The sequence below is a fragment of the Struthio camelus genome, chromosome 6, assembly GCF_040807025.1.
Source record: "Struthio camelus isolate bStrCam1 chromosome 6, bStrCam1.hap1, whole genome shotgun sequence".
Classification (NCBI taxonomy): Eukaryota; Metazoa; Chordata; class Aves; order Struthioniformes; family Struthionidae; genus Struthio; species Struthio camelus.
The window spans coordinates 27,387,571-27,410,447 of NC_090947.1; the positions used below are offsets into that span (position 1 = coordinate 27,387,571).

Below are 22,877 nucleotides of genomic sequence, written 5' to 3' on the forward strand. Positions count from 1 at the left end.
TAAATGAAAATATCTATGCACTATAGTTATATCTATAGCTATATCTATTCTTTTTATGTATTTCACTAGATCTATCTCAGAAACAGAAGAGAGATATGTAACTAAAATCTAATCAGGACAGATAGATTGCAGTGGCAAGGTAGCCATTGCAGTGATTTTATTCCTGCATTATCCATAAGCCATCTCACTTGTTTTGTAGAAGTGTTCCATATGAGTGCTTACCTACCTTTGGATACAAACATATTTTGCCACTGACAAATGATGCAGAAAGATTCAATGAAATTGTGAAAGGACAGAGAATCTCTGCTAATATAGACACTCCAGAGGGAGGATTTGATGCGATTATGCAGGCAGCTGTTTGCAAGGTAATTGAAACTTCTAGGTATGATATTAATTATTCTGTATTTTAACTCTTCTAGTATTGTATGGTTGTACTTCAAAGAAGCAGATCACTATTTTTCAAGATTTGTAATGCAGTCCAAAAACCTAATCAGATTTGTGTGAAGTCAGTGCAATGGACCCTGACAGCATCAGTGGAAGAGAGGTCAGACTGTAAGACACAGTCAGTTATATTTTATTGCTACTTTTGATTTGTATCAAGTTAAGCATACATGTTGCAGATTATAGTCTTTCTCTTTAATTTCCAGGGGTGAAAAATATAAACTGTGTAATGAATGGGTTTGCTTTCTTGATTGTTTTTTCTTTAAATATTTTTGATTAACCATATTTAGAGGAGTAAGCTGACTGTCATGGACCCAGCCATCACATTTTACTAAACACAAAGCTGGGAAGACAAAAATGTTAGAGAAAGAAAATGGAATGACACCGTCTCTTAAAAGAGATGCTTTGGTGTTTTTGATAGTCACTTTAAAATGATTCTATTCATTTGCTTTAAGATATCTTTCTCCAGATCATTTGCTGCTTTTCTCTACCGTGAGTATAGTACAGCTTGCTGAACTAATATATTTTAAATTACAGGAAAGAATTGGATGGAGGAATGATTCTTTACATTTACTGGTGTTTGTGAGTGATGCTGATTCCCATTTTGGGATGGACAGTAAACTGGCAGGGATTGTTATTCCTAATGATGGGAACTGTCATTTGGACCACAATAACGAATATTCCATGTCAACTGTTCTGGTAACTTGCTGTGTGTCTTGTACAACTCTAGCATTGGGCAAATATAAAGAGTAGCGTGAGCAAATCAGAAAACTCATGAAAGCATATCTTCATCACTGATATGTGCAAAAGTTGGGGATCTAGGTGTTTGATGCCATCTGTTTTATTCCTAGTTGTAGTTTTAATCAAAATAGAGCAGTGTGTATCCGAGAATCTATGATAGATTATAATTAGAAAAAAATGCATGGATCTTACTCCTGCTAACCTGGAAAACACATGGAACGGGACTGACTAGTATTTTCTTCTGAAGGGAAAGCAAAATATGCATTAATCATGTACAGCATGATTATAGGGTGTGAACTTAGGAGGAGTTCAGGAATTTGTAGGACACTGTTCGTGTAGAAAAACTTATCAGCTTAAGATTCAAGTGTATAAAAGACCAGTACAATACTCAGTTGCTCTGGTACAGTACTATTCTTCGGACTGCATTCTGCTGAGCTAAGTGTCCCAGTGTGAAGGTAGACACTATATTTGTTTCAAAGGGTTTCCTTAAAAAGGAGAGGAAATTATACAGGCTATCTTTTTTTCCGTATATACGTAGTACCTAATTATATGTTTATACTATGCTTAGAAAACAGTATTAATTATAACAATTCAAACGTGTGCTTCATGGTAGAGAGTTAGGAACCGTATGCCTATAAAAAATGGATTGATGTGGCTCTCTTCTGTTTGTTTTCAGGAGTATCCCACAATTGGACAATTAATTGACAAACTTGTGCAAAACAATGTTTTATTAATTTTTGCTGTAACAAAGGAGCAAATTCACATATATGAGGTGAGCAAATTAAAATATTTGATTCTTCAGTGTTTGCTCTAATGTTCACCCTTTTTCACAGCTGCGACAGTAATTCTAGTATTAAGGATCCAATCCTGCAAGGTATATATGTAATAAAAATAGTTAGTAAATTATCTATCAGAGTTAGAGAAAGGCTCTTTTACTTAGGAAGTACTTCTTGTATTGATTTTGATGTTCTTACGTAACTTTTAAATTGGATTTCAAGTTGAATCACACTATAATTTTAAAGTCAATAGATAAGGACTATCAAACTAAACATTTCTGAACTATTCAGTGTAATCATGTGATTAGCCTTTTATATTTTATGAGGCTAGGTGAGGACAGTCGAGCCTTTTTTACTTCTATAAGCTAATAACACCTTCTGAAAAAAAAACAGGTCTTCATGCTCAACTCTGAGATAAGGGTTTTCTTCAGTTAAGCTGGGAGTTTTATTCATTTTTCTTTGTTTCTTTGTCTCCTTCCGACGAGACAAATAGGAAACTAGCAGCAGGATTAAAAACACAAAAGGTGATGGGCAAAGTCCTCTCGCTGCATGTATCACTCCTCATTTTCCCTGAAGGACAAGAAAACACTTTGTGGCAGGAATGGTTGACATTAAGTCTCACAGACTTTCCTGTTCTATAAAGTTGTATCATGGGAAATGGGAGCAGGAAGAGAGAGGAGAGTGGAGGAGCAGTAGTTATGAATATGCAAAATGCATAGTTCTAATAAATTGAATATCACTCATAGCTGCAGCTCTATCCATACATAGTCCCTCTTGCAGCTGAGATAAATACAGAACTGATACCAAAAGGAGGAGGACATAAGAAGCGTTCTGCAAATCTTCTGCATCTGTTCACAGATTGTCTGGAGAGTCCTGTCCGCCGACTAAGCTAAACTAGCTTTAACGTTTGTCTAGTAACACATGCCCATTTTCCTAGATGTCACAACTTGTCACTAAACTACCTGGACTAGTGCTGTGCAATTTGGAGCCTTTCTTCCCTTTGTAGGGCCCAGAAATAACGAATTCATAATTCTAAAGAATCTATTTCAAAGATAGATTGGGTAAGGGGTCGGAATGGACAGTAATCAAAGCCCATGTTTAAAATCGAGGAGTCAAAATAAGCAGAGTTAAAACCTATTTGTTTTTCTCTTGCAGTAAAGATATGAGAAAGGAAGAATAACTGGGTATCCTCTGCTCTGTAAGAGGTATCTCTTCCTGTCACCTTGTAACATTTTAAAAAAGCATATGACTTTGTTTAGAAGTCGTAATTTCCGCAGAAACTGAACAATATCTGGACTTCTAAGACGCTTTTGAAATTTCTGAAAATGGTACCCGTGGCCCTATAAAAGATAGAGAAGTGGAGTACCTAAGAATAACTCCAGCGTTAGTTTCACAAGTCCTAGAGTGCACCAGAAGTATAGTCATCTGTGCAGTGCACCTGATTATAACTTCCATAGAAATAAGCCCTCCTGAAGCCTCATGCTACTTTTGGTCCTGTGGACCTTTGGATGTTCCAGCTCTGAGCTGAGACAAAAAGTCACCAATGGCTATAAGGATACAGTTGAAAAGGTGAGGTTTTTGTCAAGAGCTTGGATACACACCTTTCTCTCTTTTGCTTAACTATTTTTGAAGAGAATATGAGCTAAAGGCCCCTCAGATATAATAAGAAGGATATCGGCAATTTGTATTTATGTTTTTGTCCAGTCCTATTGGGAAGAAATCTTCACATGCAAAAAGAAACTCTAGATAAGAATTCAATGATGGTAATAAGAGGTTTGGCTAGTTCTGTTTAAAACTCATAGCCTTAACACAAAAGTAATCTAATTGTCTAGCTTTTTATTTTTACATTCTTAAGCTTGGAGAATTGAATATTTACATTTGTATTAAAAATCTGAATAATTCAGATGAAAATGTGACACTAGAGTTCAGTTTTCAGGTCCTATATATACCCTTGAAAGTATACTATGTTTTAGAAAGACAGCACAGTAAGGCTTATACAGTTTTTGCATTTGCTTTCACTGATTTTCCACATCATGTACAGGATAGTAAGCAGGGCATAATGACTATAGATATCTGAATAAGTGACAGAAAGCAGTATTGAAAAGATGAAAGCAGTAGATAGAATATATTCAGTGGGATTTCTGTATACCCTACAAGATAAAAGATAGTCACGCTTTATTTTTCTGACAAAGAAAGTAACAAGAACAAAAATTCTACAGTTGGATTTACAATGGCTTGCCTTTTTTTTGGTTATAAATCTTCGTTTAGTGTTTCCAGTGAACAAAGGGTGCCACTTGATAACTTTGGTACTGGTATAACACTGACACAGAGATACTGAAACAGAAAACCTCTGATAAGAACATTGTTGGCCAACTCTGAGGGTGACCACCAACAATTTCCAAGGCAAAATATAATGCAAGTAAGAGGAAAGTTTCTTTGAATAAAAAAAAAAGGCTCTGTAAATCAGTGAGAAGCTTCCAAGCTACTTTGTGCAGCAACTATTAAAGCACCTACTAAAGTTAATGAAAAGAATACACATGCCATTAATTAGTCCCCTTTTAAGAAAATGTTAAGCAATATTTAGATTTAATGAAAGCTTTTTAATGCCACAGATTTTAACTAATTTATGCTATGGCTATAGAATCCCACTACACTTGTGATTGACTACTACTATTGTTGACCTAAATATTCCTAGTTTTAGCTGATAAAAATAGTTTTCTGTAAAATTCTTTTATTTTGATTGTAACACAATGTTGCATTAGTATTTGGAATTTTCATGGACGAGTTATAGAATGAGAGGTGAAATATATCTACTTGACGTTGATTTGCCTGCTTTTAAAATATTTTCATCCAGTCTAGTAACCATACTGAGAAATAAGTTGGAAAATCATTATTAAAAGGAGGAGGTATCTTAATCACAAGCTATAAATATATACAGGCAAAACTGAAGTTTTATAGTTGAAGGTTCTTCAGTGCAACAAAGGCCCTTCGGATCCAATGTCTGGGATAAATTAATTCAGCTGAGAGCTGAAACAACAAAATCAAATCTCAGTTACTACTTCTTGTGTTAATGCATTATATCCTTTTTTTTTGACAAAGGAAGAGTTAGGAAAATGATCAAGGGTTCCAAAATGTATTAATTAGAGCTATGCGGAGGAAAATTGATTCTAATTTCTAAAACATAGTTTCTCTGATGAATAAAGAATGAATGCCAGTCGTACCTAGGAATCTACAGCAAAAGATCTCTGCTTGACTAGAGTGCTTTTTTTTTAAAAAAAAGAAGAAAGCCACTGGATACAAATCATAGTTCAGTTAACTGAACTATATTCTTTATAACACCAAACCTACCTAGCTTTTTCTGTCTGGGCTGCCATTTTAAATGGTGTATTTTGTATTTTTTAGTGCGCAACATTCAGAATATTTTTTTAAAATGCCAGGCAGTCAGTGCTCCAAGATGCAGAGTGCGTTCTCCTTCATCAAGGTCATAATCTGCGAATCAATTAAACTGATCATAAAACAGCAGCATTTTTGTATGGACCTTTGTTCTAAGTACTTGTAGCCCTTAGTTTAAACTTCTTAACTTCTGTGCCCTCACTGACATGAACTTAAGATGCTGATTTGCTTGCAAAAATAAAGAGACTGCAATTGAATGTAGGACCCCAGACTCAAATACTACAGCAGCAGTAAAGCCGCCAAATCTGGTTTGGATTATTTTTATTAAAGAAAAACGTAACTGTTGACTGAAGAATATATATGGGCAACATAACTGTTGAATGAAGAATATATCTTCATTCTAAAATTAAAAAAACATAGCTGGAAAATACTACAGTATCAAACTTTGAAGCACACACAGGTGATTTAGCAATGTATGTCCCTTTCAGTGAAACTAGCTCTTCGCCATAGGACTCCCTAAATAGGATACATGTTATTGAGGCATATGAGGGTCCTTGAAAGTGTTACTAGTATTTATTTTAGTTGTCTACAATATATTTTTTTCTTTTCCAGCGGCTTGGTCCTTGTCACCTAGGTGGGTTTTTTAAGCTTTTTTTAATTGATGTTTCCAGAACTATGCAAAGCTTATTCCTGGAGCTACTGTTGGACGACTACAGAAAGATTCTGGAAATATTCTCCAGCTGATCATTGCCGCATATCAGGTAAGGTGCCTGTAGTGTATTTTCTTCTTGCATGTCTACAATCTCAAAATTAGACTGCCATTTTATAAAAACAAATGTCTTTGTTTCTTTTTCTGCATTGATTACAAGATATTGATTACGCATAAGTGCCAACCTTTACAGGATATCTCTTTTTCCCTCTGAGGATTACGTGAGTGTGGAAATAGTGGGTTTTTTTATTACATCACGTTCTCATTATATCCTCCCGAAAGGCTTAGTTAATATAATAGTTTCATAGGATTCACCCTCTAGATTAGGAAGTCAAAAAAGTCATTTAGAAATTGTTGTTAAAAATCAGGATGCAGAGACACAATACTGAGACCCCTTCGTTGGTCGTGCAATTCGTTATTAACTTATGTTAACTATTAGCTATCGAACTATCACCGGGCAAAGGAAATGGAAGCTATGCCTATAACCAGTACTCGTTTTCACTGTGCAGCGTCCTGTGAAAAGAGTGCATGAGAGGTGGTGGTAGCTAGCACGGTATCAGCAATTTTCTAGCAGCACTTTGCTGAAAAGCTTCTTCTGTACATTCATCCTGGATTCTGCACGTTTTACCTCTGTTTATTCCCAATGAATGTCAAATCTCTGTTAGTTGTAGATACCATAATTACTTAAGGTTCAGTGTTGTGTTATTTAGAACTATATGCAACTTTCATGCTTTTCCAAACAAAACTCCTACAAAATGTCCGTCACTCCTTACTTGAGTCGGAATGCTAAATTTCGTGTCAGCGTGTCACTTGTCTTGTCTTCTTCATAGTCCTCTGTTTCAGACTTATTCTGAAGATTTCTTTAACATAGGTATTCAGGTCTTCTCGTCTGGTACTTCCACTGTGATGCAGCTCTAGTCCTATCGGTACCTGTCACCACAGCGTGTATACAGTTGTTCTGCAAGAATATCTGGAAAAGAAGCACTATTCTGTGGTGAATGCTATTCTCTGCGTTAGCAATTTGACACTGCCCCTGTGAGGCTGTTTTGATGTTTTTTAAAGCAATAATACGGGCTGAGAAAGAGGACTTGAATAAGTTTCTGTAGATAATACAGAGAAATACGAAAAGATGGCAGGAACATAAACACAGTACTGCTCTTCAGAACTTTGTTTGTAAAATGCATCCCAGCTTCCTTATTCCTTTCTTTCAGGGGAATGGTTTTGGACATTTTCACAAGTTTTTATACAGATGGATACATCTACTTATATGCTGATATACCACAGATTTCTCTCTTCATTCTCCCCCTCCCACTTTTTATTAAAAACTTGCTCTACCAATTGCTACAATTAAAAATAATTCTATGAAATGGTATTTTCTATTTCTTTACTTAAAACTCTTCTGCTCTTCTTCCTATAAGCTGAATAAGAAAATCATTATTATAACCAAAATTATTTTGGTTTTGATGATAGAAAAACAAACCAAATTCCTTTAATTCTTACAAAATCAATACAATTGTTTTGTTATTATTTTCAAATGAAATACAAATACCAGAAGATTCCCTATCCTATGGAAAGTTAAATATGCAAAGAACTTTAAGATTAATCTTGAGACTGTACAAATTGTAATAAATTCAGAGGGAAAACTTTGCATGAGGAAAGTGCGTGCTAAACTTGCAATGGAACCAGGATTTCACTTCTGGAATCTAACGTATCCTCAGTCCAGCCTCCTATCAGGATTTCTTGAAGCTGGCACTGTAAAGTATAGACAGAGGTACCTACATTTAACAGCCGGAAATGGGCAGTATTTTGTTGCCCAGTGAATAATGGAGGAATATAAAGTAATTGTCCCAGTGCTGCGTCTGCTGTAACATTGTGTTAGGTGCAGAGCAGTGCTTCATCAAACTGTGTTGTCATGGCATCTTCCTTCCTGCTGGAGGCTGTGAAGATGTTTTTCTACATCCTTCCCTTTCATGTTTGCCAGCTAGAACAAAGGATATTTCTCCTTTCTGCCCAGAGTGGTGGTGGATCTGTTCTTGCTAAGAAATAAGAGCGCAAGGCATGACCTTCATGGTCAGGGCGGTGGTCCATCTAGCCCAGTGTTCTGTCTCCGGCTATAGCAATAGGAGATGCTGTTTAGGGAGAGCATGCCAGTCTGGCCAGTTTTTGCAGTTCATCCCCCTTCATATTTCCCCAGCATCTACAAATGTTGTATTAGAGATGTTGGAGAGTACATCCTTGCCTATTTCCCACCTGCTGTGCATGATATTTTGCCTATTCTTTCCCTTTTTGAACTTGCTGGTTTTTCCTGTTTCCACAGCCTCCTGTAGCAAAAAGGAGTTCAACTGCACTGTGTTAAGAAGTACTTTTTTTTCCTATTTCAAAACAATCTTTATGTTTTAAAGTTTCACTGAGTACCTCTTACTTCAAGCACTGCAGGATTTGGTGAATATCAGCTCTGCGTTCAGCTTATTTTCTTCAAGTCTTCAGGATTTTGTGCTCTTTCATCACCAAATCATTTACTGCCCCCCCCCCCCACCAATGTCTTCTCCTCTCCAGAATGGAGAATCCCAGCATTTGTAATCTCTCCTCAGCTATGACCTTCTCTTTACCTTCTCTGACTCCACTGTGTCCTTCCTGAGATGTGGAGACCAGAACAGCATGCAGAACTCAAGACAGGTTTTATATATAAGGTTTTATGTAGAAGCAAAAGGATGTCCCCTCTCTTGTTCTCTTGTACTGATGCCCAGCATACCGTTGGCTTTTTGGTTGCTGCTGCACTTTGAGCGGATGATCGCACAGAGCCGTCAGTGGTGACCTCAGGTGCGCTTTCCTGGGTTGTTATGGTTGATTCCAAGTTCAGCTGTCCTGTGGGCGCAGTTTGGACAGGGTTATGAAATTGGTGTTTGCTCCCCTCTCAGATCAGCAGAAAGGTGGATGTAAGAACGGTGCTCCTGCAATTGGGTCATAACTCATTCTGTCCTAATTTGGGTACAGCGTGTCTGGACCATCTACCAGAATTGCTCATAGGTTCTTAATATCCCGTATACATTTGAAAGTGTACAAACTGTACAAGCAGCAACGTGTCATGCTTTCAAAATTTCCCGGAGCCCATTTTATTACATTTAACCTTAAAGGTTAACAATCCTATTGCTTCATGATTGAAAATCTTCCAAGCAGGAAATACTGAGAAACACCTTATTTGACATGACTGAAGAAATCTGATTTTTTTAGGGTGGGACGGGGGAAATAAGAGTAGACTTATGGTTAAAAATCACATGCAAAACAGAAGATCTAATTCCATTTTTGTCACAGATCTTCTGTGATGCTCTCAGCAGTGTAATACAACTCCAAATGTCTCTGTTTCTTCACCTGCAAACCACAAATAAATAAGTATTTGCCCCACGGAATAGGAAAAATCTTTTAACACTTTTAAAGTGCTTTAGATTCTGTGCTTGCTGTAAAAACACAAGATTTGCTAATATCATTCATGCATGTGTTGCTATCTAAAAGCTTCAAGAGAGGAAGTAAGCAAGTTAAGTCTGAGCTGTCAAAATATTTGTTATAAGGGGTTCTCGTTTTCTTTCCTAGTATGATTCATTTTGTTCTGTAAGCATATTTTGTGCCTTCTTTTTTTAAGATTAAATCTGTATAGGTTTGTATCACAGAGTCCCAGTTTGAATTGCATTGTGACTGAAATCAAGCCTTTTGATGAAAAAGTTATTCCAGTATTTTAAAATTTCAGAAAATTTCACTCTCTTTTTTCAGTGCTTAGCTCCCTTTTTGCTCATGGCATAAGATGATTGAGGAAATAAAATTTTGAAACAGGATAGGTATCATAAGCAAGGGCACAAGTTTATAACACTTCATTGTTGTTTCATTCAGAAAAAATTTTTGAAATACAAATGTTTCTCTGTAAACGGCTTAAAGCTCACTGAACTGTCCACAGTTTGTCCCCAAACTACGGCAAGGCAGCTTAGTAGATTTAAAACACCATTAGAAGTTCCCATAGACATTCGGGTCTAAGAAACTGGAGTTGTCGTGGACTATGCATTCATTTTCAGCTGAGTAAGGTGTATGTTTTGATGACTGCGCACTTCTTACAATAGCAAATGGATGCATGTTCATAATGACCTGATACAGACACTGTGATGCTAGCTAACTGTTACAAGCTTGTGTTCAGCAGCATTTGATTTTCTCTCACAGTTGTACTCTATTTGAATCTTGCAGTTTTGCAGCTGGTGGAAGTGGGAATATTTAGTGATATATCCTGTTACTTAAGTACATACCAACTTTCACAGTTTTATCTTGAGGCTTTCTATATTTGATCCTTGAGTCCAGCTATTGTAAACAAATTATTATTTAAGAAACTCTGCGTTGTTTTAATAGCAACATAAGCATCTAACTCCAAGGCAAATGTGGGGGAAAAATCACATGCATCCAGAGCTACCCACGTTACCTGTCTGATGCCCAGTGCACAGCTTTGCTGCTCAGACTGCATGCTGGAAAGAGGATTGGGTATTATGTGAATAAGTCTTGTGTGATATGCGTTGTTGTTGTTTATTAAAGTTCTTTGGTTTACTGAAAAGGTTTTCCAAATGAAAACTCACAATAAAAAAAAACTAAGACAAACCCCAGAGAATCCGGGACGTGTACAAAGGACAAGGAATTGTCTGTGCAGGTTTATACTTATTCTACTTTTAGTTTCAGGTAATGCCCCACCAGGTTTCAGGTAATTCACCCCACCAGACCTTTACTACAATGAGTCATCTTGATGCCTTCACTAGAATGAGTCACTGAAGTAAGGTCAACAAGCTCTTGATGCTTTGAAGTGCAGTGGGTATTTTGTAAAGCAATTGAGCTTGCGAGAGCACGAAGCCAAGTCAGTGAGACTTTTGCTCCTCTGTTGCTGAGATGCTTTTGAAAAATTTCCATTTACTGGATCCACAGCCTAGTGAAGTCACAGGGAATTTCCCCATGACTTGCTATAGGCTTAGGATCAAGGCTAAGTTGTGTAATCAGAGTTGACATAAAAGTATTTTGGAGTTAAACATAAAAAAACTGAGTATGAGAGCACTCAGGAAGTAAACTGAAGAGCTTTTTTCATTTAAGAAATGAAAGCTCGACTTTACAAATTGATTTAAGAAATGAGGGCATTGCTGAATATGTCTTCCAATAGCATCAACAGCTCATGAAGCAACAGTTTCCATCCAGAGAAAAAAAGAACAAAGCCGTGTGAGCTAATTGCAGAACTAGATCCTGGCTCTTGCCCTGGGAACATCAGGCCAAGTCGTGGAGGCCTCACACTGAGGCAAAACTGAACTCAGCATCTGCTCTGCTGTAAGAGAGTTTGTAAGGCTTGATTCAGATAGTGGAGATAAACAAAGAACAATATTGATATACACTGGCTAATCAAGAAACGCACAGTGGTAGCAATGCAATCAGAGATACACATCCATTCCTCAGTAAGACCACAGCCAAAACCTGTATCAGTCAACAGAGCACTTAGTAATGAAAGATGATTTAATAAAGCATTGAATTTATTCCCCTGCAAGGACAGGAAATAAGCACCATGATACTAGATATTAAACTGATACTAGCATTGCTTTCATCTGAAAGCTGTTGCTGGTGGCATTTTTTTCTTTTACTCGTTCTCCATTTTTCTTGCAATAGAGAAGTATGTAAATGAAGTGCCAAACCCATGAATTTACTCCTGTATAAGTAGGGATAAATTACAGTCCATGTTACACAGATGTGGAACATTAGCAGCATTTGGTAATGTTATCAATCCATTCATCACTCCTTTTTCTTTAAGGAGCTGAGATCTGAAGTAGAACTGGAGGTCTTCGGAGACACAGAAGGACTCAATCTCTCTTTCACTGCAATCTGTAACAATGAGACCTTTTTTCAGCATCAGAGGAAATGCTCGCATGTGAAAGTGGGAGATACAGTAAGTAAAGAACAGATTCTCAAAAGACATTAATTACAGAGAATTTAGACTACCAAGGTAGAAGGTTGTTCTTTATTAAATAATATCCCTCAAATGAATTACAAGAAATCTGGCAATATCCAATGCATTCTTGTGCTCCTATGCACGTGCTTCCAGACTATCCTGCAGTCCTGTATGTACCGCAGTTCTGAACAGACAACATTTTCTCTTCCAGGTCTCTTTTAATATGACTGTAAGTCTCCCTACCTGCGAAAAAAATAGAAGGCATGTTGTGATAAAACCAGTGGGTCTCAGTGATGCCCTGGAAATTGAAATTCATCCACAATGCAGCTGTAACTGTCAGGCGAAGGCTGAGGTGAACAGCTCAAAGTGCAACAAGGGGAAGGGATCTTTTGAGTGTGGAGTGTGTATCTGCAACCCTGGCTACATGGGTCCCCACTGTGAATGTGATGAAAATTCACTCGGCACTAATTCTTGCAAGGGCTCTGCAGAACAGAGTTCCTGCAGCGGGAGAGGTGACTGCTATTGTGGACAGTGTGTTTGTCACTCCTCAATGTATGGAAAAGTTTACGGGCCACACTGTGAATGCGATGACTTCTCTTGTGTGAGATATAGAGGACTTCAATGTGGAGGTAGGTTCCCTCTGAACTGTTTTTAACTGTCTATATTTTAGATCATTATTGTCTCATTCTTAGCTATGATCTTATGAATATCTCTTTTTGTGATATATTAAATTATAATCAATTCCGTATAAAGTGCTGCAATTTAGTATTTCTGAATTATCTTTAATTTAAAACCAGTATACAATTTTTAACTTTGTTTTCAAATTTTAAAATGATACGTCGGTAAGCACTCCATAGCTAATACAAGTTGGCGTAACTTTACTGGAGCAGATCAGCTTTCAGCACACTGGGTCAGACTTTTAATAGCTGTAATGGTTGTAGCTCCAAGGAAGTTTAGGTAAGTATATTGACACACATTAGTGTTAAGCACTGTACAATTTCACTCTGACATAATTACCAAAGTGCACCCATCTAATTAATCCCTTTTATGCTAATTGTGATCTTTTAAAATTTTAACTCAGTAACCTAAATGATTTCAGCTGTTCTCAATACGAATATAATAAGAATTAGAGAGTTTGCATTTATTATTTTTCTGGGCTACACCATTATAAATCGGAAGTGGTTCTGGTAAAACTGGGAATAGGATTAAACTGGCATGAACCTGCAACGACAGGGTGCTGACTAGATAGACTGGAATTATGCTTCTGTTAGCGAAAGAGGATTTACCCATCAGGTTGTGCACGGTCGGGAGATAAGAATCTATCCGGAGGACTCCAGTGAAGTGAATGGCGTTGCGCTGGCTTGCAGCCAGCCTAAGTGAAAATTTGATCCTCTAGCTTAAAATTGAAATTTTGGGGGAGGAAGAGGGATGGTTGAAGAGTACAAACAGTTGCAGTGGTGAAAACATCTGTTATTAAGGAGAATGATTTTAAAGACAATCATTCAGGTTTATGTTAAAACACTCACCTTAGGTATAATGATTGTTTTTCCAGGCAACGGTGACTGTGATTGCGGTGAATGCGTGTGCCACAGTGGATGGACTGGTGAATACTGTAATTGCACAACTGACACTGGCTCCTGCGTTTCTGAGGATGGGACGCTGTGCAGTGGGAGAGGCGAATGCATCTGCGGGTCGTGTGCTTGCACACATCCAGGGGCTTCAGGCAGCACATGTGAAAAATGCCCTCTGTGCGGTGACCCTTGCAGTTCCAAACGGTAACGTGCTGGTTTTACCCTCTCTGATTTTTGTATCATTCAGGTATCTACTGACTCAGGAGTGTGTTTACTGCTGCAATTTCATTGGATCTACAGACCAAAATATGAGTTTCTCTGTGTCCTTGAGGAGTGGTCATAACTCAGACATCAACCATTTCTCAGCATTGCTCCTGTACAAAAGACCTTTAAGGAAAGTGGTTTAAACACCTCCAGATAGCACAAGTAAAAGATCACATTTCCACCGTTGTTTCTGATAGTACAAGTAATCAGCATGGTGGCCTTAAGTGATAATATCCGGCAAATACAGACGAATCTCCTTCTCTCCACAGTACAGAATGAAAAAACCCCAGCACAGCCACTGTAGCAAAAAAGGAGAACTCACAGGGAACAAACCGAGAAAAGTCTGGAATTTGGATTAATCTTCTTCTGTATGTGAATTAATAAGGTCATAATCCCTGCGCAGGCTTTACATATGCACAAGTTCATATGCCAAATTCGGTTCAACTTGGTTGAATTAAACAGGCCCAACCGTGATAAACTAGGTCATAGTCTAGGAATGAAATCAGTGGATAGTTGTATGTCGTGTGTAAGTTTGTGATAAATTGACTGTAAATGGTAAAGTGTCTCCTATTCACTGAGCATACAAAACATATGTAGGTTGCCTGCTGTGATGCATGGTGTGTGCTACTGTTCATGATAGGAAAAGCAACTAAAAAGTGTATGCAAAATAAAACTGACCCCCTCTAAATACACACAAGCTTATGCATGTATTACTTGAGCTCTTGCAGGGCTGAAGTCTGTCCATAATGAGCAGGCATAAGTGCAAATTTAAGCTAGGAATCACAGACCACTAGTTATTAATGACATTGGTTTTGCTTGCTAAGCCCTGAGTCAGTGTAAGTTGCATTAATGTTTCATGACTATGTAACATCTATTTATTTAGAACCGAGGCCCATTTCTCTTCCACCATAAGCTCTCTCTCAAGTTGTATTTTCATGCATGCCTTTCCAAAGTATACTATATGTGAGAGGAGAATCTATTTTGTGACATGTAATTTAGTTGTCATTTATGTTACCGCTGAATTTGACCTATCAAAGCAAGCTGATCAGTTTGTCCAAACCTCAGGCACATAGGCCTAAGTAAGCATAGTTTAAGTACAGAAAAATTTTGTGTACAAGAGCTCTAAATGCTAAGTACAATGATGCTGCTTTGCTGTGCCCAGCTTGGCAGAGAATAATAAGGAATATTAAGTTACATGATGGACATTAGCCTATTCAAACATGTATATTCTACACAATGTTAGATCTTTTCTCTCTCTCTTGCGGTCACTTCCATTGCTGAAATGCAGGGCAAGGAAAGCCAAAAGAGACAGAACATTTGGAATACTTGGATAGGGTAACCGAAAGAGCTAAAAGACCAGGTCAGGGGGGATGGAGATTAATGGATAGGCAGCTGAGAAAAAGAGAGTGGTAGTATGAGAAACATGGCAAATATGACAAAAACACCAACAACACTGAATTTATCTCCGTTAGATAGAGGCTATCCCATTACCCACTCACTCTTTCTATTCACCGCTTCCAGAGCTAGTGATAAGGTCACCTCCATCCTGTGGAGATAATCTCGGAAGCCTCAGCTTTATTCTCATGGAGATATGTAACTCAATGCAACAAGAGATGGACAGGTTTTCTTGGGATGTTTTGCTGAGATTGTTGTTCTTCTACTTAGTTTTCTTTTTTCTTTTTCCATATTATTTTTTTTTCCGTTTTTATTTTCCCTCTCCTCTCTCTTTTTTTTCCCCCTTCCCTTTCTCCTTCCCTTTCCAGAATTTTCATATATGAATTGTGTTTGTTTTTTCCTTTTTCCATGAATTAACTCTGGACTTACTAAAAGCCCCATTGTGTCGCTGTTAAATTTTTCACAGGCTTCTAAGGGAATTGATTTAGACTCTCTGTTTTTTTTAAAAATATCCTAGTCATTCCATCATTAAATAAAGTAAATAACTTGGAAATTCTCTTCCAATAAATTGCATTAGTATAATTAACATTTAAGTAAGTAATTCCTGAGACAAGTAATCACATTCAAGAGACATCTGTTGAGACACCTGAACAGTGTTTTTAGTCAGTTGGTAGATATAATACATTATTCAAGAGACTTTCAACAAAGGAAGACTTATAGTAAGTGCCCCAGCTTGATCTCTCTGAAGTCGATATCAAATATTGTTCATTTGATAGACATTCCTTTGACTGGTATTTAGTGTAAGCTTAGCTCAGAATATTTATTTTTGAAAATGACTGTTATGTGTGAGTAACCCTATGTCTTTAATAGACCTACATGAATAATGTAGCCTGGGGTTCTGTCTGGTAGCTAATAAGATCTGGGAGAGAAAGAGGACAAGAAAGAGCTTATCCACAATACCTTTATTCAGTTTTTTTTTCTTTTTTTTGGTGGCAATACCTATCATATTTCTGAGAACTACTGTATCCATAGCACAAGACCTTTTGTTTAGCTTTTTTTAAAATGTAGATACATATGTACTTGCCTTTATATTGGTGCTTTGTGACAGGCAGAGATTGATGAGTTGTTGAATTATATTCCGCAGGAGCTGTGTAGAATGTCATTTGGCTTCTGATGACAAGTCACAGGGAGAATGCAGTGACAAATGTAAATTGGTTGATGCAACTGTCAGCACTGCGGAGGGTTTGTACGCTCAATCCTTTTTTTTTTTTTTTTTTTGTGATTAGAGATAGTTTCCCCTTTCAGTAATTTTATATTTGAAAGTAGCCTTGTTTCTCTGCCATGGACTTATATTAGTGCTCATAGGTCAATTGCTAGCTGTCTATAGTTGTTCTGTGGGAGCGAGGAACTGCGAATCAGAACTGTTTTTACACCTCCAGGTTCATTAACTGACTGGAACACACCGACTCTCTAAGCAGTTTTTATAAGAAAGAACAGAATTTAATAAATACCACTCCCTGTAAATCAGTAGCTGATGAAAGCCCCTGAGGTCAAGTCACGCCTGTACCATAAGTTACGCTGCGGCTTCTTTTGTCTTACAAACACAAAACCTGATTCCAGTCGTCATGCAGACTGCTGATTACAGCAGGCAGTTCCCCTAGACGCAGCCCTTTAATCTGTGTAAAGACATTCTGCTTCTTGTCGGTTTTTACAGAGACATTTCTAGTATCCTAAAGGCTAAATGCATCATCCATTGCTCACAGTAATCTGCAGCTGCGATCCATCAATGAAAGTTCCCAGAATAGACATTGACCTTGAATGAAACATTACCCTCACAGAAAAAGAAATGTAACTTGAAATGAAATATTGCATTAAAGCCCCTTTTTTTCCTTCTTTTTTTGCCTGTAGAGGAAGATGCTTGCCTGAACAGTAGGCACTCGGTATTTGTTCTAATGGTAACAACTCCAGCCCTATGGCAAAATGCAATTGTAAGGTGATGCAGTACATAGGTGTGTTATACCTACATCACAGACCTAATATTAGCATTAAATCAGACAAACGTAATAATTAGGCTAATGAGGTCTGCCTCTACAGAATGCTGTATGCATGTGTCTGCTAAACTGTCAGAAACCTGTCAGAAACTCCAGCGTTATTGGTTTTGAAGGTGTTACTCCGTAATATAGAGCTCAAAAGTTGCAAATATTTCCCTTGTAAGGAAAGCTTATTCTAATGTTATATTTTTATTAAAACATTATTTGAGTTATGCCTTTTCAGACATTAGTATTTGTACGTAAATACAAACAGTTCTCTACAAGTTTCAAAAACAGATAAGGAATACTTGTTAAAGGCCTGCAAGTGGCAGGGGAAGCAGCCACACACCAAAACATTTCAGCACTTTTATCGTACCTATGTAGTTAGTAAAGTTTGCAGATTGCTATCACCAGATGACAGATGTCTGTAGCTAAGAATACGTAAGTCATTGTATTTGCTAATATAGTGAATGCTAATCAAAATCAGGAGCAGTCACTCATATGGCTCTATTCACACACACTGGCAGCAGGAATATGAGAGTGACGATAGTCTGTCCTGTTCCTGCATATTTCCTTTTTTTAAGTCGTGTGCTCCTCTGGTTGTGACTGTCAGCTACTTCTTTAGATTCAAAATTTGTTTTCAGCAATTAGAAACCGCTGTAGTTAAGGCTGGATAACTGTTCCCGTTCTAATCCCTCAAAGAAAAAAAAAAGCTGTTACAAATTGTTTTTTCTCCAAAATGCTTGTATAAAAGTTCAGATGATTGGTTGTGGCATGGAGATAGCCTCATTAAGGAGTCCTGAGGAAAAAAGTATCGAAAACAAAAAACCTAAATCCTAAAATCAAAACTTGATCACCCAAAGATTTCAAAAATACTATAGGTAGACCACCGCACAGTATTTAAGATGAATTTTTAGCATAACTTCATATAGCACCACAATGCTTCTTTCTGTTTTATATTTCAGTTTCTTTAGCGTTTCAAGACTTTCTGAAAATTGAAATATCTCTAGGTTGTATAATTAAGTAAAATATTAGTGCCTTAAATACCGATTTACTTTCTTTTACCCATCATTACAACATAACGACTGCAACTGGGGAGCAGTTAAAAAAAAGTGCACACTTTTTTTGTCGTTCTTTGGATGCCCGTTTTATACCCTTGACGGTGCCTGCTGCCTACCGAGTTTCAGTTCTGCATGGGCTGTGGTTTCCCTTCCTGCTCTCCTGCAGCAGGGTCACTCGCACGGCCGCCGGGCAGGAAGCCTGCACCAGCGCACCCCGCCTAGCAGATCAAGCAGGGCATGTGATGACACAGCAGCTGTCGAGGTGCTGATGCTTTCACATTTACTGAGCTATGGCTTATCTCAATGGCAGATAGCTCTTTTGCATATTTATTTTATTTTCACCTATTTTGAATATTTGGATTTTTATTCAAAAGAGGAGCTGATCACCTCTTTGCCAGATGTGTTTAAGGTGAATCTTTGCTGCTCTAGTTGCTACCCAGGAGGAACCACAATACCTAAAGCCCTGGATCCACCATTTGCTTCTCTCCCCTGTTGCTCTGCTGTAATGTTAATCCCGCAGGAAAGTGGGTGACGGAGCCTAAATAAGCCTCTAACTCAGCACTCTACTGTTCTCTCTCAAAGTTAGATGAAAGTGTCTCCAAAAAGCATTTTGTTGAGCAAAAGACAAAAAGGAGAGTTCATAATGACACTTACGTTCACAGTCAACATTTTTGTTGCATCCTTTATCTAAGTGTCTGTTATGACACAGTTTAGCTTTTCTGCATTTTGAGGCTCCATCTTGCTACTGTTACCCAATTTTTATTCCAGTATGACTCCACTGATATCAACTTCCATTGAAATTAATGGAATTAGGCTGTTATCAGGGGTGGGAAAAGTATGGTGTTTCACTAAAGAACAGAAAATTACACAGGTGTTAATTACACAGGTATAGCTACAGAGGTAAGGTTTTGTGCAAATGAATTAAAAATAGCCCAAGCAATACTGTCTCTTAGTGATCCCTCACCCTAAAAGCAACATCTGAGAAATAAAAATGCTAAGTATAAGTTGAGTTCTGAATAACTTGAACTAGCATCGCTGCCTTCATTTCTAAGGCCTTGCACAAAATCAAATTTCTGCATCCCTTGGTCTCAAATTATGACTAAATTAAAAATTTTATTTTAAAAATAACTAATATATTTGCAATTCCTATTTTCTGGGGTTTTAGGATACTTGGAACTTGCTTCCAAGTTTTCCTCTGCACTCTGGAGGACTAGAAGCTACTTTTTTTTTTTTTTTTAAGAGAGCTGAAATTCTTTGGAATTCTTCTTGCTTAAGAGTTGGGAAACACCAAATATTGCAAAATTTGTGATAGTATTATTGGAACTGTGAACTGGTAATGAGTGTCACCAATTCAGTACACTCAGTCTGGAGTTTTCAGTCCTTTCAACACAAACAAGTCTTGTTACATCAGCAAGTCTTGTCTGCCTATTATCTTGATAGATAACATATCGCTCTAGGCGATATGTTATCAAGGACAGACAACAGGTTAAATGTAAGACTACCACAAATCAAGAGGATGTTTCCACTAAAATCAAACCAGCTGTGATCCTCAGTTTATAAAAAGCAGACAAAATGACAGTAGGGTATTCAGCTACTTACATTTCCATACTCTCTGAACAGTTTACCAGTGTTCGATATACGGGAAGACCAAACCTTATGACAGCATGCAATATATTCAAAAAAAAAAAAAAAAAGTGACCACTTAATTCTTCATGCTCAATAGCTTTCTTTAAAATCCTGTTATTCAAGTTAGATTCCTACTCTGTTTTTCATTTGTTGTCTTGATATTTAAGTTTGAGAACTTAAGATTTTTAGCATAGTTGCTTATGCAATTTCAGTTCAGTGCTTTGACTGGAGAAGAAAGGATGGACAAATTGGAAATGGCAATCGATTGTCATTAAAAAAATGTTTGAAAAACTTACTGTTTTTTCTTACCTTTACAAATTACAACAACCAAAGAAGTTTTTTAAAAAATGTATTGAAAAGCATAGCTAGCTTACCAATGCTCTTTAAAATCATGGTTTATATGGAAATATAACAAGCATTCAGCTGTAGAGATATTTATAAAGGCAGTTATGAAGCAGGATGCTTTTGCTCTGTAAAAATATTATATAATGGGTAGGCTCAGAATTGTGGCATTTCTGGCATTGGACCTGTAGTCTCAATTTTTGATCAGCTTACTTAGTTTTCATTGCCTGTCACTGCTTGCTTCACCCTTTTCCCCTCTGGCCTTTTGAATGAACTTTTCTCAGTAGAAAAGGTTTCCCAGTTAGGAATCATTGAAAAAAATGGATTCAATTTTCCTGCAGATCTACATTAAATGGAGGGACAAGTAAAACTGGGCAGACTGTCATCTCAGATTACTTTTTAATCTGCTTTCCATTGAATCACATTACAAAGATTCCAGAATTGCAGTTTGCTGTTATTAATTTATATTTACTGTTGTGACAATACATGACACGCTAATTTTTGAGAGAACTATTGTGGAAGAAATAAATGGCAGCCCTTTTAACAGTATCAATTTCTGTCTGGTCCGTGTATATCTACTTTTGAAACATAATCTAGACACGCTAGGAGTAGCTCTAAATCAAAGAGAACTTACTATTTACTTTGTCCTATAATTGGGGACTATTACATTTCCTAGACAGCTGGTGGTTAAGTGTCTTGGAAGAACTTCCAGTTCATTGAAATTCACACTACGCCAAATTAATCAGGTGCATTTGATGGTCAATGCAGATTGACAGCACCTGGATCAGTTCTTCTGGAATATAAGTGAAAAATCTGAAAGAAAGCAAAACAAAGAAACTTAGAGCAGAAAAAAAGTTGTTAAATTTAGTAGAAGCTCTGTGAGGGCATTTCTGCATTTGTCTTTCCCTCTTTACTGTATACAGACAAGGCTGTGACAGACATTATGCCATTAATTTCTCTTGTTATTACATGTTAAATTTCTCTTGATCTGCTGGATGCCTTTTTTCCCCCTTTTAGATTACTCAGAGGATAAATCCATTCCCTGCTCTTTGCAGGGGGAAAATGAATGTATTACCACATTTCTACTGGCTATGGATGAACAGGGAAGGACAATCATTCACAGCATAAAACAGAAAGGTAAGCAGTGAATATTATTTTTTCTATATGGAGTCTGATTTAAAAATACAAACGGGGCAGGCTGTCAGTTCCAGCAACACTAGCACGCTGAGCTGTTTTAAACAGCACTGCACCTCCTAGGGTTTGTAGTTCCCAGCTGAAAGAGCACCTCCTAAAGTATTTATTTAATGCTACAATAAAATAAATAGCTGGCCTTTCTCGTGAAAGATGGGCAGAGTGATCCAATGCATTAATCAGGCGCTGCTGTGTACTGATCTCGGCTCTGGCTCTGGCTGTGACCTTAGGCAAACCACTTTATCTCTGTATAAGCTTCCTGTCTATAAACCCCTCACTACCCAAGGGTTGCAAGTTAGTTAATTTTTCTAAAGCCCTGCACAGTTCTAAGATGATGATACTGAATGTCCTTCACGTTGTGTGAGAAAACTATATTCCACTTTGAAATATCACGTATTTCCCAGACTGACAAATATCCAAAATATTGCTGCATATACCTCATGGAATGATATGCTTAAGGAGGCTAAAATATCTTTATAATTACATTTAATGTTGTAGTACTCTTAAGTTTTGAATGAGTTTCACGTCACTAGCCTAGATATTTAAGAGACCTTTATATTATCCTATGTCCTTTCATTTAACATTATTTTTTTATTTACTGCTATTTTGATGATGATTTTTCATTTACGGTTCTAATCATGTGGGACAGGAGAGAACGCAGGCACCGCTTCTCAGCTGCCAAACAGCTTGGTTTCCAGGCAATAAAATGCATTTTTCTGGACACACCCCATGCCTCAGTGCTAAGTGTTAGTTAAACTGTTTTAGGGAAAACCATGCAGATTTGTAAACTGATTTTGTTGGTATAAGTGTCAGGCATAAGATTTGAAGATATCCTCCTATTTGTTTTGTTTACTGTTGTGCAGCATTTTTCTAGCGTACGTATTGAGGATCAAAACAATTTCATTGCACGAAAAAGCAACTTCTTCTACAAGAACAGTCGTCTGGTTGTATATAGGTATAAGAACAGTAATCTGCTTGTATATAGGTTACATTTATGGCAAAGGTTTTTATAACAAAGGTAGCACTAAAGAAGCACATTCCTTTGTAAACTGCACCCCTAAGACTCAAGAATTTAAAAAGAGTAAAGCATTGAAAGATGTTCTCTTTATCAAATATATACTATAAATTTTAGGAAGATCTGAAAAACAGAAGTAAAAGTGGTATCTCAAAGGAGGTACAGTGTGTTAAACCTTCTGTCGCAGCCCTCCCACAACTCTACCGAACCAACCTCATTGCCGTCTGTCATTCTGCTCCTGGGCCTTGAGCAGGGGAGGAAGTGTGCTGAGGCTGTTGTGACGCACGTGAGCGTGAACTAGGACGAGACCGCCAGAAATGCTCTATAGGTTGGTTTCGCTTATGGAACCAAAGTCAAGATGGCACCAACAGC

General features: G+C 37.4%; 1 protein-coding gene across 6 annotated transcripts in view; it reads left to right on the plus strand.

Annotated features, from left to right (window-relative positions):
• The window catches only part of ITGB6 (integrin subunit beta 6), a 57,983-nt gene that overhangs the window by 24,038 nt on the left and 11,068 nt on the right, over positions 1-22,877 (plus strand). For all 6 annotated transcript variants that reach the window (XR_011141938.1, XR_011141937.1, XM_009676130.2 and 3 more), the window contains 9 exons: positions 200-365; positions 979-1,140; positions 1,859-1,954; positions 6,023-6,112; positions 11,873-12,007; positions 12,222-12,639; positions 13,563-13,785; positions 16,385-16,482; positions 21,317-21,436. Coding sequence is in view for 4 of the 6 variants with exons in the window: in XM_009676130.2 (XP_009674425.2) it covers positions 200-365; positions 979-1,140; positions 1,859-1,954; positions 6,023-6,112; positions 11,873-12,007; positions 12,222-12,639; positions 13,563-13,785; positions 16,385-16,482; positions 21,317-21,436 (1,508 nt within the window). In the remaining 2 variants the exon portion in view is untranslated. The remainder of the gene's footprint in view (positions 1-199; positions 366-978; positions 1,141-1,858; positions 1,955-6,022; positions 6,113-11,872; positions 12,008-12,221; positions 12,640-13,562; positions 13,786-16,384; positions 16,483-21,316; positions 21,437-22,877) is intronic.